This window comes from Polypterus senegalus, chromosome 4, assembly GCF_016835505.1.
Source record: "Polypterus senegalus isolate Bchr_013 chromosome 4, ASM1683550v1, whole genome shotgun sequence".
In the NCBI taxonomy this organism is placed as follows: Eukaryota; Metazoa; Chordata; class Cladistia; order Polypteriformes; family Polypteridae; genus Polypterus; species Polypterus senegalus.
Genome location: NC_053157.1, coordinates 48,578,911 through 48,597,058, shown reverse-complemented (window position 1 = coordinate 48,597,058; position 18,148 = coordinate 48,578,911). Strand labels below are relative to the sequence as shown.

At 38.4% G+C, this 18,148-nt stretch overlaps 1 protein-coding gene across 1 annotated transcript in view; it reads left to right on the top strand.

Annotated features, from left to right (window-relative positions):
* The window catches only part of LOC120528699 (kinesin-like protein KIF27), a 77,782-nt gene that overhangs the window by 5,747 nt on the left and 53,887 nt on the right, over positions 1 to 18,148 (top strand). Inside the window, exons 3-10 of the mRNA XM_039752855.1 lie at positions 1,097 to 2,073; positions 7,169 to 7,312; positions 10,320 to 10,526; positions 12,573 to 12,730; positions 13,430 to 13,527; positions 14,739 to 14,927; positions 15,519 to 15,724; positions 16,502 to 16,699. Of these exons, the coding sequence (XP_039608789.1) occupies positions 1,097 to 2,073; positions 7,169 to 7,312; positions 10,320 to 10,526; positions 12,573 to 12,730; positions 13,430 to 13,527; positions 14,739 to 14,927; positions 15,519 to 15,724; positions 16,502 to 16,699 (2,177 nt within the window). The remainder of the gene's footprint in view (positions 1 to 1,096; positions 2,074 to 7,168; positions 7,313 to 10,319; positions 10,527 to 12,572; positions 12,731 to 13,429; positions 13,528 to 14,738; positions 14,928 to 15,518; positions 15,725 to 16,501; positions 16,700 to 18,148) is intronic.

The following is an 18,148-nucleotide window of genomic DNA, read 5'->3' as shown; positions in this document are numbered from 1 at the left end:
TGTGAAGTGGGCTGGTGATGAGCCGCCCCCATTCATTCTCAATAGCAAGCCTGCTTGTACTGTTACACACATAGCAGGAAGTTGTCTCTTGTCAGTACAGGGTGGTCCAGATCTAATTATGCTGTTCCAGATCATCTGGATAAGTTTGATTTATGCGGGGACGATTCCAGTTCTGCATGAAGACAATTCTCCATGTCGTCAGTTCTCACACTTCTCGATGATCCGGGATTTTTTCAGTTTCTATGTAATAAACTGAATAAGTTATAGTGTAATGAAAATTGATGTCTGGTGCCTTCTTGCTGTGATAACGTGTACAGTGCTGTGCAGAAGAGCTCATCATAACCTTTTGTCTTCACCCTTCAAGAATGTCTCTGAAACACAAATCTGATGCAAGTGCTGGTGATACAGTAAAGTAGAGAAAAACCATCACCATTGAAAATAAAGTAGAAATAATAAAGAGGTCAGAGAGAGGTGAAGCTCCATCATTCATTGGCAGAGCACTTGGTTACAGTCGGTCAACAATAGCATTTATTAAAATAATGTACCTGCTCCGACTTACATACAAATTCAACTTAAATACAAACCTACAGTCCCTATCTCGTACGTAAACCGGGGACTGCCTGTAGTTGGTTTCATTTAAGAACTGCTATAATGATGCAGCATTCGTCTTTATCTTAAATGTGACAGATTATGAAAAATACTATTTAGAAATGCACAAAAATTTTCTACTGATTTTTAATACCGCCTACCTCTGGTATAAGTAAAAGAAAAGCTCAAACACATAGATAGATAGATAGATAGATAGATAGATAGATAGATAGATAGATAGATAGATAGATAGATAGATAGATAGATAGATAGATAGATAGATAGATAGATAGATAGATAGATAGATAGATAGATAGATAGATAGATAGATAGATAGATAGATAGATAGATAGATAGATAGATAGATAGATAGATAGATAGAAAAAATTTTCTTACCATATGTAGTTCTGTGAATTGTAAATGTGATTTCTGCATTTTAGATATTAGACTACCCTGCATCATTTAAAGGCATACATTTTTGTTGTTTTATTTTTTCTTTTCAAAACAGTGATTGTTGGAGCCAAAGAGTTTATTGTGGAGAGTGCTGATGAAGTAACACACTTGCTAGAAGGTGGAAATGCAGCTCGTCACACAGGGACTACACAAATGAATGAGTATTCTAGCCGGTCCCATGCCATTCTTACAATTATAGTTGATCAGCAGGTACGGAAGATTGATGGAGTTTTGAAAAATGGTTGGGATGTCGAGAAAGGCTCTCCTACATCTGTTCATCTGATCTCTTCAAAATTCCACTTTGTAGACCTGGCAGGCTCTGAGAGAGTCACAAAGACAGGCAACACTGGCGAGCGATTTAAAGAGTCTGTCCAGATCAACAGTGGCTTATTGGCTTTGGGGAATGTAATAAGTGCCCTTGGAGACCCCAAGCGGAAAAGCCAACATGTGCCTTACCGAGATGCCAAGATAACCCGCATACTCAAAGACTCTCTAGGTGGCAATGCCAAAACCTTAATGATTGCCTGCATTAGCCCTTCATCGTTCAATTTTGATGAGTCCCTTAATTCTCTTAAATATGCAAACAGGGCCAGAAACATCAAGAACAAACCAATAGTCAATTATAATCCAGACTGGGACCGCATGAATGAAATGGAGCAGGAAATTCAAGCCCTGAGAGAGGCTTTGCACAACCAGAGAGGGGGTATGGTGACACGAGGAAGTCAGGTATCTCAGGATCTAACAGGAGAACAAGAGAAAATGCGCATGGAGGAGAGGCTAGCCCAGCTTCAGGTGGAGTGTTACCACTACCGGACCTGCACCGAAGATGCGTTTCACATTCTGTTAGAGCTGAAAGAGACTGCTGACCTCTCAAAACGGCAGATTCGTAAGCTTCAAGAATGGCTGGATGCAGCAGAGGAATTTCAAAGTGAAAATTTTACTACGAGAGTGGACATTGATAGCAGTAGCACAAATGAAGAGACCCAACGCATTACCATTCTTCAGCTGAAGAGAGAGATGAAGAAGTACCAGGTAATATAAAGACTCTTCTCATCCTGTAGTCAACATCTTAGTTACCGTACTAGTGCAAGGAGGCAGAGAAGGTGATATTGAAACTCTGTTGCTATTTACTTACCTAATTGATGTTATAGAAGTATAATATTATGGTCTCTAAATGGAGTTTGTTACAATTTAAAGGCTTTGGACACTGCAGATTCATTTTTGCATTACTATCTCTCTATTATATAAAAAAATCTTGGGACGAGATGAGACTTTTTCACAGAGATAATTTCAGGTCCCGCGAGAACAGAGTTTGTGCCAAGAGATTTAACCACGCCGGGGGCAGAAATAAAAGACGAAGAGTAGAAGACAAAGTAGAACATCGTAAAGAGGTTCAAATACACATGCAGAGCAGGTTAGAGGTAATGAAAGTACTAAAATTGGCTCAAAAAACTGATAGTAAAGATCGCATTAGTGCAAACAAACAGAAATTATTACTCGGAGAAATAACAGAACAGCAAAAAGAGATCAAATATATGGACATAGGTGATATGACAGAAGTATGCAGATATTATTCCGCTTTAAAGTTTAAGTTGGAGACTTGTAGATCGTCTAATTCGTGGTGCCATCAGGGAAAAGTAGTGTTTCTTCCCAATGAAGAGGCGTATCTGCGAGCAATAAAAAATTTGTTGCTTGGTGAAAGTGAAATCCACCAACACTACAGGCAAAATATCCGAATCTACATTGATCTGTTCGTGTTCGCATCATTCAATGCTCAAAACTTAGATGTACACGGTTCAGGACCATATGCTATGAGAATCTGTGGTCCTGCCACAATTAAAGTTACTACAAGTTTAATTTCAAAGAAACCACAATTCGGTCAGGTTTATATTTATGATCACGGAGAAGTGATGCAACATAGAATCGAAAGAGTTAAATGATCGAATGTATTAGAAATTCTACAGCCAATAATGGATACAAATCCATAAGTCCAAAAGTATAACACTTTACACAAGATTTATCTGAAAAATGCAGACAAAGAAGTTTTCTTGGATTTCTATATGAATCCGAAAGATCATACTCGCATATATAATAAACCAATATGTGACAACTTGTCAGAGATAATACTTACGAAAGACGGAGATATCAAAGACAGATATTCATGTTTATCCAGAAGCAAAGCACGATTTGTTTATCCAAAAGCAAAGGATGATTCGTCACAAGCGGCAGATCCGGGAAATGACTAGCGCGTAGGGCACGAACAGGGGTTGGCAAGCAAAGCAAGCAGGGGGCAATATTTTCATTTTGAGTATGTAAAGTTTTTTTTATATGGTCACAACCCTTTTATTTTTGTTGCATTGTGGTAACTGGAAGTTGGATTGATACTTTTTAAGACGACCTTGCGCTACCCTTAGCATCCAGTTAAAAAAACAAAACTTTTGAGTGATTGGAGCTAAAGTCCATCTAGGAATTAGGAATTTGACATTAATTATAATGGTTATCCTGAGGTGGGCTGGCGCCCTGCCTGGGGTTTGTTTCCTGCCTTGCTCCCTGTGTTGGCTGGGATTGGCTCCATCAGACCCCTGTGACCCTGTAGTTAGGATATATCAGGTTGGATAATGGATGGATGGATAGATATAATGGTTATCATGTTGGATTGTGCTATTTGTGCATTGCTATCTTTCTAGCTTTTGATTCTGCTTTTTATTGACTTAATACTCTCTGTGATACTAATTATCTTGCCTTTTGGTCTGCCAATTTCTGCTGCTTTGCCCGTACAGAATTTTACAAATGAGACAAGAACATTTAGTCATTTAAGCATGTTTTTGAGGCCAGTATCCACGTTTTCACAGTATGTTATCCACTTCATCCAGATTTCCATGATCACTATACTGTATGTGATTGAAGTCTTGACAGCATTACTGTTTAATTTCCAGAAGTATCTAACTGTTGTAACTGAAAGAATCCAACGTTTTTCTGTGATGGATTGGCACCCTGTCCAGGGTTTGTTCCTTCCTTGTGCCCTGTGCTTACCTGGATAGGCTCCAGCACCCACCCCCAAGGCGACTGTATTTAGGACACAGCAGTTTAGGAAATGACTGACTGAATCCAATGCTTTTGAGAATGTTTAATACTTTGATTATGTCCTCATACATGCAGTCCCTTTTTAGTCTAGAAAGAAGTGGCAGGAAAAAGATTAGGCACAAACCAGGACTATGAAATGAAGACTGAATTCTTAGACTAGTAAATATACAAGAAGCATCGTTGACAAAACTTCCTAACCAAAGTTAAAGTCACCAACAGAGCTCAGATTCTTTAAAACCAGAGAAGACAAATTGCAAACCAATTTTCAGCTCTGTGAATTTTTATTTCCAAAAATTTGGACAAAAAAGGAAGCATGCTGCCATCATACATAGTCACTGGTGTCACATGATGGTCATGTGGCAGCAACGCCACATCATATCTAAAATAAAATGGCTGCAGCCATTTGAAAAATATAGAAAATGTGTATTCCAACAGTTGGTGCATCACAAACATTAGCATTGCTTTTAAGAATCCCATACCAAATGTCATATAACAGAGACAGATTAATTGCATGATGCACTGCAAATGTTATCACTGAGGTCTATGTTGTGTAAGAAGAAGAGACATGAGGCATGGCAAGGTTTGGGGCAGCCACCCGTTTAATCCGGTTTCCTGGCTGCAAAAGTAATCGATTCATCAGAGACAAGTTTACTCAACAGAGTCCAAAACAGAACTGCCTGCCAGAGCAAAGGCAGGAGGCTTTATAGGACGGAGGGCGGAAGTGATGTCGTCCTCTGTGCCGGAACCAGAAGGGATGTGTCCCTCTTCGAGGTGTGGGCTCCTGGTGGGATTTCCCAGGGAACACCTGTAGAGAACTCAGAAAGAGCGTCAGCGTACCCCGCCCCCCCCGGGCAGATGTATAATCAGTCCTCTCTAAGCCCTTCCGCTGCCTCCCATGCACACGTGTGTGACAGTTGATTACTTGGACTTTAACCTGTCTTTGACGGGTAGCACTAGTCTCCTACTAATAAAGCATTATTTTTTTAGGATCAGTTTTAGTTAACCTCTTGTTACAATTCAGAACCCATAATTGTCTATTTTAGTTTTAAACTGCTGCATTAAGGTTGTAATTGCTGCCCATGTTCTTAACCAGCCATCAGTTAATAGTGAGATGCAAATGACAAAAAGAACCAGCAGCTGTCCAACTAATGTGCTTCCATTTCAACCTGTGTACATGCATCATGAAGTATCTGTGTTAATAAAATCTTTTGAAATAAATGAGAGAGAAAGGAATGACCACAAAACATGGATAAAGTTCTCTGAAAACAAAAAAATACAGTTTTTGTCTTGGAAGAATGAACGCACTAACAAGCTATATTAAATAGCAATGAAGTGCCAAATTAGGCCTGGCATCTAATTTCGAAACTAGACAGCCACAGTCCTCCAAGTCCATAATTGAGTTCCCCTGCTTTAGAATATTCAAGTGAAACAATCTGCTCCATCACAAAGCCATAATGACTCGACCCAAACACAGCTGCACTGAGAATTCAATCCTCCATCATGGGAATGTATTTGCTTCTAACTCGTATTAACCTTTTTAGACAACAGCTAAGAGTTTTCCTCATTAGATATATACAGTATAAACGAAAGATCTGTGTGTGTGTGTGTGTGTAAAAAATAAAAACATGTATCTGCTGTATACATAGACTCAAAAGTTAATGAACAGTGTGTTTTGAGTCAGCATTTAAAAACAATAAGAGAAGGGGCAGCTACTGCCAAGGCACGGCCCCCCCTTTACATTTTAACTGCAATCGAGGGACCCCCAGTTTTATAACTTGTGATTCCATATTTATTGGCAAGTGCTGTAAGCTTTTAGAAAGCCTTACAATACTTTTAGGCGGACCAAAGAAGATTACGTGAGATTTCTTTTCAATCAGCTAGAGAAAAGTGTTTGGCAACCCGCCTTTAATCTCCTCCAAACAGCCAAAAAGGTCTTGAAAGAGCAGACATTGTTTGGTTTCACGGACACACAGAGCTGAATATCTGCCAGTCTAAAAATGAAAGGAAATATTGTGTTTGCTAATACTCTGTCCTAGAGGTGGCATTTAAAAAGAAAAGAGAACAGGCCCTAAAATAGACTTCTCATGAAGCGACAGCAGATTAGAAGAACTGACTTCCAATGTTGACTGAAGAGGTTCTGTGATTAGGGTTGGAGACAAAGCACTGGTTGCCAACCCAACTTTTATGGTGGTCAAGTAGTATAATATGACTTAGTGTATCAAAATGTGTGTGTTGTCAGTTTGTTGTGAGAAAACGGAACACCACGTTACTAGTGATTGCATTAAACCCCTGAAGGATTGGCTATTTAAATACAACTGTCCTTTGGTGCTTGTTTCCATTGCTGTCCGTGCAGTGTATTTAATTTTCTGTCTGCTCTCTAAGATTTACATGCTTTTCCGATTCTTTGTCATCTTCCTTTCTCTATAACAGGTTTTCGATCAGGCATTGCCTTTTTTAAATCCCTGATTGCTTCAGGCTGGTGTGTGGGTCTCTGACTACTTTTACTGTCCAAGTGATTTAGTGACTCTAAATTGGCCTCGTGCGAGTGACTGTTTATAAACCTGTCCTGCAATGGACCGGTGACCCATATGATGTTAAATCCTGCCTTGTCAATGGTGCTGCCAGGATCGGTTTCAATGAGCTTAATAAGATTAAGAGATTTAAATGTGGATGGATGGATACATTTAAAACAAGTTCATATTTTTGGGTTAACCTTCTTGTTCCTCTAAAGCATATGAACATTTTACTAAAATAAAAAATGACTGCTTCTTCAAACTGAATGTGTTTATTCACAAGTATATGATAGTTTTGTTAGTTTTGTATTCTTGTACACATTTCTCCATCAGTCTAGCTATTTACTTCTACTTTAGAAGTTGCTGAGTATCTGTTATTTACATGTACGGGAGATTTTCTATTGCTCACACTTTAAAACTAAACTTCAGCAATGGTAAAATTGCTTTAGTGTGTGCTGTAAATGAAGAATGAACAATTCCATATTGTTGAGTACATAAAATTACAATTGAATACTTAACTTTCTTTAAAGGATGCCTTGGCTGCAGATGAGAAGATCTTTAGTCAAAAGGAAGCTGAAATGAAACAATTACAAGAGCAGATTAACACACTTCTCCAAGAGCATAAAGTTCATTTAGCCATTCTTGATGAGGAGAAACATAAGCAGATGCTTCAGGTAAACTACATTCTATAGAGCAGGGGTGTCAAACTCCGGTCCTGGAGGGCCGCAGTGGCTGCAGATTTTCATTCATTCATCTTCTTAATAAGTGACCAGTTTTGGCTGATAATTAAAAAAATTAACTTGACTCGGGCCCCTTAGTTGTTTCTTTTTCCTTAATTAGCAGCCAAACAATAATGAGACACAAATGAACAACTCACTTGTGCCCATCACACAATATGTGGAAATAAAGAAAGGTGGAGGTCTCAGTAAGGTTGATGTCTGCGGTCACCAAAACATTTTGATGGTGTCCTTAAAAAAAACAGAAAAATAAAAGTTTTGGAAATGTCCGCTGTGGCAGAATGAGAGCAGCAACAAGCTGTGGAATTAATTAACAGCAAGAATTGGCTTCTCATTAAGAAACTGGTTGGAGTGAAACTGGTTGGAATTTGAAGCCCCAATTTACCTGGTCGTCTCTCCACTCATTTCATGTCTCATTTCTGTTTGGCTACCATTTAATGAAGAAAAGAATCAATTCGAAGGACTGAATCCTTAAAAACGGGGCTATTAATCTGAAGGGAGAAGACGTGAATTAGCAGTGAAACCTGGTCACTGGCAGGAAAAGGGTTAGAATGAAAACCTGCAGCCACTGCGGCCCTCCAGACCAGGAGTTTGACATCTGTGCTATAGAGGATGGTGCAACATTAAGTGTTTGGAAAGTTGTACAGTCATGTTGATAGCTCTGTTGTCTATACAAACCCTTTTTGGTGATTACCTGTGTAAATTAAGAAACTCTATGAACTCCATTGTGATCCACTGGCTATTGAAGCAAACATTTTGTTTTTGCTTCAGAAGCTTCCATAATCTCCATCTATTTGTATTTTTACTTTCTCCATATTTGTTTATGCAACAAACATTTCCTACAGGCTTAAACATCTGTTTACTGATTCCTCATTCATTTTGTACAACTATTAGGCCTTGTTCACACGGGCATTAAGTTTTTGGATAAACGAACTTGCTCTGAACGTCCTAGACGTTTATGTTGCATTTTGTGGTGGCGATCGATTGACTTCTACACCGGCGTTCGTTTGTCTCTGTCTAACGCCAGCCTGCAGCCCAAATTGTAGTTTGTGTGTTAACCTGTGGAGGCAGTGTCGGGAACTGGATATGAAAGCCCTTGTCGTTTTATTTGAGGTGCCTCCTTTCAATATGGACCATTTTGCTATGTTAGATATTAATCTTCTTGTTTTAAAAATACTCGTAATACGGTGACGTAGGGAGAGAAAAAATCGCCGCCGCTGCTGGGTTCATCCTCTGACTGCACAACGTCGGGTTAAAGGAAGTTTTTTTGTGCTTTATGAAGAAATAAGAAAATTTCCGCGCAAGTTTTTTAATTACTGTCGGATGTCGGTTTCCACTTTTGATTGTCTGCTGCAGCTGGTGCAATGCCACATTGCACGCCGATCAACCAATATGTGACTTGGTGTTAGCCCCGAAGAGAGACTACTTGTCACTTTAAGGTAAGGAAACAGTAGTCGAGTGTGCGCTTATACCGGTGTTATGCACTGAAATGCCCCCCGCTCCTCCGAAGCGTAAAATAAACGCGCAGAAAACGAACTAGAACCGGTTTCCTTGCGTTTGTTGGGTTTTGAACGCCAAGAAAAAGCTGCATGCAACGTTTTTTTGATGCCGTATAAACGCCGCAGCGGACAAACGCGACGCCACCAAAGCCCGTGTGAACACTGTCATTGACTCCTACGTAGAAAACACTCGGCGCTTGATCCGCGCTCACCGGACGCTACAAACGCAAAAACGCTCGATACGCAAAAAAAAAACGCTCGATTTTAACGCCCGTGTGAACAAGGCCTTACACATCATATTCATAGTTATGAAGTTTATATAATTTTTTGCATGTGTGTCCATTACCCGAGCTGGAATTTCCATGGTCACCTAGCAGTGACTTATGCTTAAGATGCTTTATTATTATCTGGAGTGTTGCTTTAGATGGCATTATTTGGAATGGAAGCAGAGCAGCTAAAGCCAATGTCAGATAGATAGAGAGAGAGATACTTTATTAATCTCAAGGGGAAATTCACATACTCCAGCAGCAGTATACTGATAAAGAACAAAATGAAATTAAAGAGTGATAAAAATGCATGTAAAACAGACAATAACTTTGTATAATGTTAACATTTAGCCCCCCGGGAGGAATTGAAGAGTCGCATAGTGTGGGGGAGGAACGATCTCCTCAGTCTGTCAGTGGAGCAGGACAGTGACAGCAGTCATTACACGACTTCTAGTCAGAGGGAATGTCAGACTAGTCAACTGTAGTTGCTGATGCAGTGGCATAGCGTGGGTGTCAGCCGCCCCCTTATTTAGGTATTTCAATTTAAAAGACTAAAATATACAATAATTCTTTGCCGCCCCCTAAAAGTGCCGCCTGGGGCGGGCCGCCCCTGCCACCCCCACTACGCTACGCCACTGTGCTGATGCCTGAGCACGTCATATCACGTGAATAGAAATCTAATTAGATGACTGCAAAATGTTTTATGTTTTATAGAGTATTCAACTGAGCCAACACTCACACAATTCATGCATTTCAATTTAATTTCATTTATGATTTTTTAATAATAGAACTGAGTGAAATGAGTGAGGAGAATTTGAAAAAAATTCCTATTCACCTGGGACATAAATACACAATGATTTCAGATTATGAGCATAAAAAATTGCCTTCTGTGAGAAAAATACCAGACAAAAATAGACTGTTATGTTTAAGTTAAAAGTTGTGTAGGTGTCATTACTATAGCACATTTAGGTTATAGCAGAGTCTCATAAAATGATATGAATAAATAGATGTTAAAGCACACAAAGCTTACACTACCTATTACAGATGGAACAGTAACAAAAAGTGACATTTCCTATAGATAAATGAAAGACACTTCTATCCTGGCAATCAAAGAAATGGTTTTGGTCCTCTTTTTCCCAACTAGCCTTTCTAAGAATTATGTATCCTCTACATTTGCAGAAGGAGAAACTTGTAGAGCAGCAGCTATTAATTGAGCAACTCCGAGAAGAGCTGCAGACAAAGAACAGGTTCCCATGTAAGACTTGCTTGTCTGGAAAGTCAGATGTGGAGTTCAGGAGCACTCGAAGGCTTCGCACCGTTCCTGTGCCCACAAGTCAATCTGAAGGTTGCACAACACAAAAGATTTCCCAGAAGACCCTCAGAAAGGTAGCATGGCAATCCATTTCTTTATGTATTTCATTCATATCTTTCAGTAGTAATATACCTGTCAAAACAAAAAAGCTGAAGAGATATGAATGATGGTAATATATTCCTGGTTTTTGTGGTCGACTCTTTTAATAATGCAAATTCCGCAAGTAATAATTTAGTTTATAAGTGTTGTTTTATAACATGTTATTAATATCATAAATCTTCATAGTACAATTTATAGCACAAACCAATATACAATGCAAGGTTGAAAAACAAGTACAGAGATAAATGCAAGAGTTTGGAAATGACTTAACATAAACTACAGAGTACAATGCATTGTGCAAATATACAATTAAATTTTTTAGTTTTTGTTCTTAATTTCACCTTATACAATTTCTCATATTAGGAATTTGTTAGTTTTCGCATACCCCTTGGGGTCAGAGCGCAGGTTCAGCCATTGTACAGCGCCCCTGGAGCAATTGCAGGTTAAGGGCCTTGCTCAAGGGCCCAGTAGAGTAGGATCTCCCAACAATGATGGATGGATTAAAAGGCAGAAGTCTACGTGACCATCTTCATCAAGCCCTTCCGTGAGAACCCTAAATCCAAAGAGGACTGTTTCATTTGTTAGGTAGAATGCCCAGAGGGGACTGGGCGGTCTCATGGTCTGGAATCCCTACAGATTTTATTTTTTCTCCAGCCGTCTGGAGTTTTTGTGTTTTTTCTGTCCCTCCTGGCCATTGGACCTTACTCGTATTTGATGTTAATTAATGTTGATTTATTTTGTTTTCTTATTGTGTCTTTTATTTTTCTATTCTTTATTATGTAAAGCACTTTGAGCTACTGTTTGTATGAAAATGTGCTATATAAATAAATGTTGTTGTTGTTTTGGCAGTGACGGGGATTCGAACCGGCAAACTTCGGGACACCAGTGCAGATCCTTAGCCTCAATGTCCGTAGCATAAAAATTTAGTAGGGTCCATTTTATTTTTAAAAAACAAGCAAAAAAAGAAGACTCTTAAGTGATTTAAATATTACATGTTTTTAAGACACAATCGGACACCTCAGTTATCCAGTTGTTTGCTGAACATGCACAACACATGCGTTTTTTGATGAAGTATTGTAAAATAGAGGGTTCTGGAAAAATCAGCGCATATCATAAACAGGGATTGAGTTTCTGAATTGAAAAGGGGACTCTTGATCTAGTTTATAACGTGCACTGCTTTTTCCAAAAGACGTGAATTATGTGACACGAGATGTTTTTTTTCTTTCCTTTCACTGATCGTTTTAGTTTATCCTTCGATGTTGTACAGCTTTGGTCACCATTGGCTTGAATTATATCATAAAACCCTTTATTATCTTTGTTCTCAATAAAAACATGAGATTAAAAATTTTTCTCAGTGATAACTATGTAAAACTTAGGGTAAGTAACATAAAAAATATCATTTTTTGGTGGCATATTCCAGAAAAAATAAAGACAATCAATAAAGTCAGTGCTTGAAGTGGGCCAGTACTCATTGGTATGCAGCACCAGCACCTCTTCCAATGTCAATATATGGTATAGCTACCCTATCGTAGTGTATCAGTGAGTACCAGCACCTCTTCATTCATTTTCATGAGGGACCCAACCCATATCAAAGCTCCAAGCTCTAAGATCAATTGTAACAAAGCTTCAGCGTACCAGAAGCTTTCCTTAGATTACCAGTAAGTACCAGCACCAATTCAGAAATCCTCACTGGAGACTTCCCCCAAAACTATTTGATCGATTGTCTAAACTCTTGACAGTTAATCCATAATCAGCTTTGAAAAAAGCATCACATGAGGTAATTCCCTGGATCCCACTCAGGCGGCCACAATTTAAATAAACCAAGGAGACAGCAACATCAGAACATTAATGTGTGGTGTTCTACTCATTTTATCTTATATACAATACAAATACCCTTTGTAATGTTTCACCAGTTCTGGCTACTTATGAACAGAGTTTATTGTGCATAACAGCTTTCCTGATTGTTTTTGAAATTAACTTTTCCTTTCCTTTATAAATGAACTAATCATTTTACTGCACAGGTACACACTAGCCCTCCTGCGTATTCACTTGAAAGGGTGATAGCAGCCTTCCGGACCAGGAACCAAATGCTACTATCAGAAATTGAAGATCAGGATGAAGTTCACTGTCGAGAAACTTGTAATAGTGGTGATGAGGACAAAAATAATCCATTGCTAAGGTCAGTACATATTTTGCAGAAATGAGGATAAAGCTGCTTTGTGTTAATGCAGTTGCCTTGTTTACTTGTAAAGTATCTTTCTATGGACTCCTCCCTTTGTTTTACTTTGACCAGTGAATCCACAATTAATGTTTCCAAGTAAATTATAATGTGTTGTCACAAACTCGACACAGAGTCATAGAAAGGTTTGGGGCAGCCACCCATTTAATTCATTTCGTGGCTGCAAAGTTGTTAAGTAGATACAGCACTGATGTGCACAGAACCGAGGGAATAGGGAAAATGTGGAGGCTTTTAAAAGGGAAGACAGGAAGTGAGATCAAAGGGGTCAGGACGCTCATGAAGGTCTTCAGCCATTGGTTCGAGCCCAGACGTGACATCACAGGGGCCGGAGCCGGCAAGGTCTCCTTCCATAGGCTCGGTCCCGGAACTGACGTCAAGAGGGCCAGGTGGAATCTCCCATGAATGGTCTACAGGAAAGGGAGAAAAAGAGTCGGTGCACTCTGCCACATCCCGGTATGACTCGGAACTGCCCTTACTCAAGCCCTTTAGCTGCCTCCCATGTGCACGTGTGTGACAATGTATAGTCAGAACCAGTGGTAGAGTAAGATACATTTTCTAATTAAATTCCATAATATTTCCATAAATATTTGTTAAGACAGTTATATCTGATAAAAATGAATGTTTTTCTTAATTCTTTAGGAATCGGACCTGGACTAGAAAACAAATTCCAATGAACAGTTGTTGTGATCTCCAAAATTTATTCTTAAATATGAAGACAAATCCATGTGGCAGAAGAGGTAACATTTAAAAGTTTTTAGTTATTTTATATACTAAGCTCTGTCACTTGAATTGAAAACTGAACATGATGCTGTTCTGGCTCTGTTTAAAAGATAAAAGGAAGAAGCTTCTGTTCTTCTTAATATGATGTCTGTGCCCAAAACTGCAATATGTTACAGAATGTCTTATATAACAAAAGCAAACTAAAATGTGTTATTGGGTTTGGGATACCAAAAGAAAAAAACTAACATAGACTGCATGAAAACTAAACACAAAGAATCTGAAAGGATTGGGCTATCAGGAGTATCCCCATTTAATAGTCTGTAGGCAGGCTGAAAGTAAAAAGAAAAACATTTTTTAAGTAATTCCACTGCAGTGTATGTTACACTTGTGTGTCGTCTTGTACATTGGGTCAACAAATGAGAGCAACTTCATGTCTAATTGGGGTTTATTTATTGGTAGAGCAGATGTGAGTGTGGGGTTGCTGATCTCTTACCCAAGTGTGGAAGAAGGAAAAAAAAAGTTACTAAGACTGTGTCATGGCCCCCGTACATCCTTCAAACCAGTCCATGCCTGATCTTCTTGGGACTGAGTTAATATTATCTTTGACCAGAGAAGTATAATACCCATGAGCATGTTCCAAATTCCAGTCTCTACCAGTCGGAAAATATACTCTAAAGAAAAAGGCACAAAATAATAAAGGAGTGTTGGGGTAACCTTGTTTAAATGACAGTGGCAAGGCAAAATGATAAAAAAGAAACCAAGTATGAGACTCTGCTGGTCCTAGATTGACAAGGACTTTCCTTTTCTGAGTCTTTTATTTATTTATTTATTTGTTTGTTTGTTTATTACATTTGTATAAAAAAGCAAAATTTTCCTCTGGGGACAAATAAAGATCTATCTATCTATCTATCTATCTATCTATCTATCTATCTATCTATCTATCTATCTATCTATCTATCTATCTATCTATCTGTCTATCCATCTATCCATCTATCTATCTATCTATCTATCTACATTAAATCATCAGGTGAGAAATGTTAAAAAAGGCACATTGGAATAAAATATTTACATAATTGTGGTATATTACTCTAAGCCCTCCAGATGGAGCCAGAAGTACAATTAAACATAATATAACCAATCCAATGTGTTTTCATTACTTTAACAAAATAGTTTTTAGTTAATTTTTTATAATTATAATGAATATAATCTTGATCTCCTAATTCTATAGGAGTTTGCGATGGAGTAGAAACAGAAACAGTCTTTGCCGAAGAAAACCGGCTACATAGAAGCCAGTCTGTAAATCTACAAAGACTTAAAGATGCAGAATTGAAGCTTATGCAAGCCAGTCACAAAATGAAAGATCTGGCAATGAAAATTAAAATGAAAGAAGAGCTTATTAAAGAACTAGTAAAAACAGGTGAGAAGTTATTTCTATTTTATTTATTACCATTAAAGGATGTTTTTTATTCATTGTGGTATGTAGCAGCCATAAGCGGTCATCCACCTGAAGCTAAGCACGTTCAGGCCCGGCCAGTACTTAGATTGGAGACCAACCAGGAAATGCTTGGGTTGTGGTTGGAAGAGGTGTTGTGTTGGCAGGGCCAGCAGGGGGCGTTTACCTTGTGGTCTGAATGTGGATTCCAATGCCTCAGTGCAGTGACGGGTACACTGTGCTGTAAAATTAGCACGGTCCTTCAGATGACATGTAAAACCGAGGCCTGCCATCACATCATCCAAGTGGATGCTGTACATTAGTGGTAGCTGAAGTGGCTCCCCACTCACTATGTAAAGTGCTTTGAGTAGTGAGAAAAGAATATTTCTAAAGCATTATTATTGTTATTATTATTAATATTATATAGTTAGTTTAGTGCAAGAGCCCAATTTAAAGTTTTAAAATTAATTTCTCACTGAATTCTAATGTATTTTATTATTATTATTGTTCTAAAAGAGATAAATCTGACAATATTCTTTCACTGCATTGAAATTAAGATTTTTGTGATGGAACTAGGAAAGGATGCTCACGCTGTAAACAGACATCATTTTATGAAAATCTCCCAATTGCAACAGGAGGCAGACCTGGCAAAGAAAGAACTGGCAGACACACAGAAACAATTAAAGGAGGTGGAGAACAGGGAGATTCGAGATGGTGCAGAAACCACAAGGCTGCAGAAGGAGTTCCGAAAGAAGGTGGAGACGGCCAAACTCAAAGTGCAAGTAGGTGTTTTTTTTTTCCCCTTGAAACAATGACTCTTTAGCATCTAATGAAACTTGTGTAGTTCACATGGAGTGTAGGGTTTGGAAGCACACTTCATTATTGCTCACCCTAAGCCTTGCACACAAAAGTACTGTAAAATAAGCAACTCTCTAAAATGAAAATTTGTATCACTTTTCCTCAAGTCAGTGCATGCTGTTAATGGCACGATACAAATAAAATCAGACCCATTGATACATTTTATGTAAGCAAGATTCTTGCATAACTGCATGCATTAATTTCTTACTAGCTCGCTCTGAAACACTCATCAGTAAACATGAAGCAAGGCTTAGCCAAGCTGAAAGAAACACTTTTACGGGTAAGTAAATCTTCTCTTCTTACAGGCTTTGTCTGAGTTTTGTATCGTGGCATGATATATACTTCAAGTAAATTGTCATAAACCTGTTTACAATCAACAAAACAACACATTAGGAATGCAAATAACGTAAAATCATGAAAATCTAATTGTTTGAGTTGCACTCTTTTTAGCACATACACAGATCGTACAATAACGTTATTATTTACTTGAGGATTATTTGGATTCTTGTGTAAAAAAAAGGCAACATAAGTGAAAAGAGTTATAATGTGTAGATTTTGGAAACGGTTGTTTGAATAATAAACTATAAATAAGCAAACTAGAAAAACTCAGTTCATAAAAAAAAGACAGTTGTTTTTGGAATTATTATAATTATAGTTAGGGTTTAGGGATGATATTTTATGTATATTTGTCTTTTTGTTAGGTTCTGAAAAAAAAACAGCAAGACACAAAAAGGCTGGCCAGCCTTTCTGCTCAGAGTGAGAAACGTCTTGCTGAGTTGGAGCAAAGTGTATGTCATATGAAACATCAACAAATGCAGCTTCAGAAGAGATTAAGAGAGGAAACAGAAAAGAAGAAAAAGCTTGAAAATGAAATTCAAAAAGACCAGTATCGCATTAAGGTGGGACAGGGCACATTTCCTTTTGGCAAGTTATTGTTTGGAAGGCTTATCCTAGGTTAATATTCTACCAAAAGCAACATAAAACTTTGTGAGTTAAGCGGCAGGTGATTGACTGGGCCCTGGGGCAGTGTTTGCTTATAATAGTTCATATGAGTGCTAGCATTTTTAGTTTTCATACATTTAAGTTCTCTGCAATAATGTAGGTTTTGGAATTCAAACCATTGTTAACACTGCATACATGTCCCATAGCTTCACAGATGTAGAAAAGCGTCAGTATTGATTGCTACTACTTCTTCTTCTTTCGGCAGCTCCCATTAGGGGACACCACAGCGGATCATGTTTTCCATATCTTCCTTTCCTTTGCATCTTTCTCCATTACTCCCACCACCTTCATGTCCTCTCTCATCACATTCATAAACCTTCTCTTACGCCCTCCTCTCTTCCTCTTACCTCTGAGCTCCATCCTTAACATCCTTCTCCCATTATACCCAGTATCTCTCCTCTGTACATGTCCAAGCCAATGCAATTTTGCTTCTCTGGCTTTGTCTCCCAACCATCCTACTTCAGCTGACCCACTCTAATGTATTCGTTTTTCTAATCCTGTCCATCCTCGTCACACCCAGTGCAAATCTTGATATCTTTAACTCTGCTACCTCCAGCTCTTGTCTCCTGCTTTCTGGTCAGTGCCACCGTCTCCAACCCATATAACATAGCTGGTCTCGCTACCATCCTGTAGACCTTCCCTTTCACTCTTGCTGATACCGTCTGTTACAAATTACTCCCGACGCTCTTCTCCACCCACTCCACCCTGCCAGCACTCTCTTTGTCACCCCTCTTCCACACTCCCCCATTACTCTCTACTGTTGATCCCAAATATTTCATCTCATCCACCTTCACCAACTCTACTCACTGTATTCTCACCATTTCACTAACCTCCCTGTCATTCACACACATGTATTCTGTCTTTGTCCTACAGACCTTCATTCCTCTCCTCTCTAGAGCATATCTCCACCTCTCCAATATTGATTACTGATATTTCTAAAACTGATTATGAATATGCAAGATCTCACATTACCAAGGTCAGGAAAAGAGGTTATTAAAAACACAATTTTGTAGCCACAAGGTAAAAAAAAAATCTGGAACAATTGACGAAATTAATATTGCACTTGGAATTAAAATTAAATGAACCAAAAGAAATAATTATATATTTTTGGAATATTATAAGATGTTGGAATGTAATGAAAGTGAAGCTCATTTCAATGATGTATCTCATAAAATAAAAATCCCATAGCTTAATGCAAAGCTGAGTAAGTCATTTGATCTTCGTTCCTCTCTTATTTAGAGCATACTATATTTCCACCTCTCCAATATTGATTACTGATAATTCTAAAATTGAAATCCCAATGTTTAATGCAAAGTAGAGTAAGTCATTTGATTTTTTACAAAGTG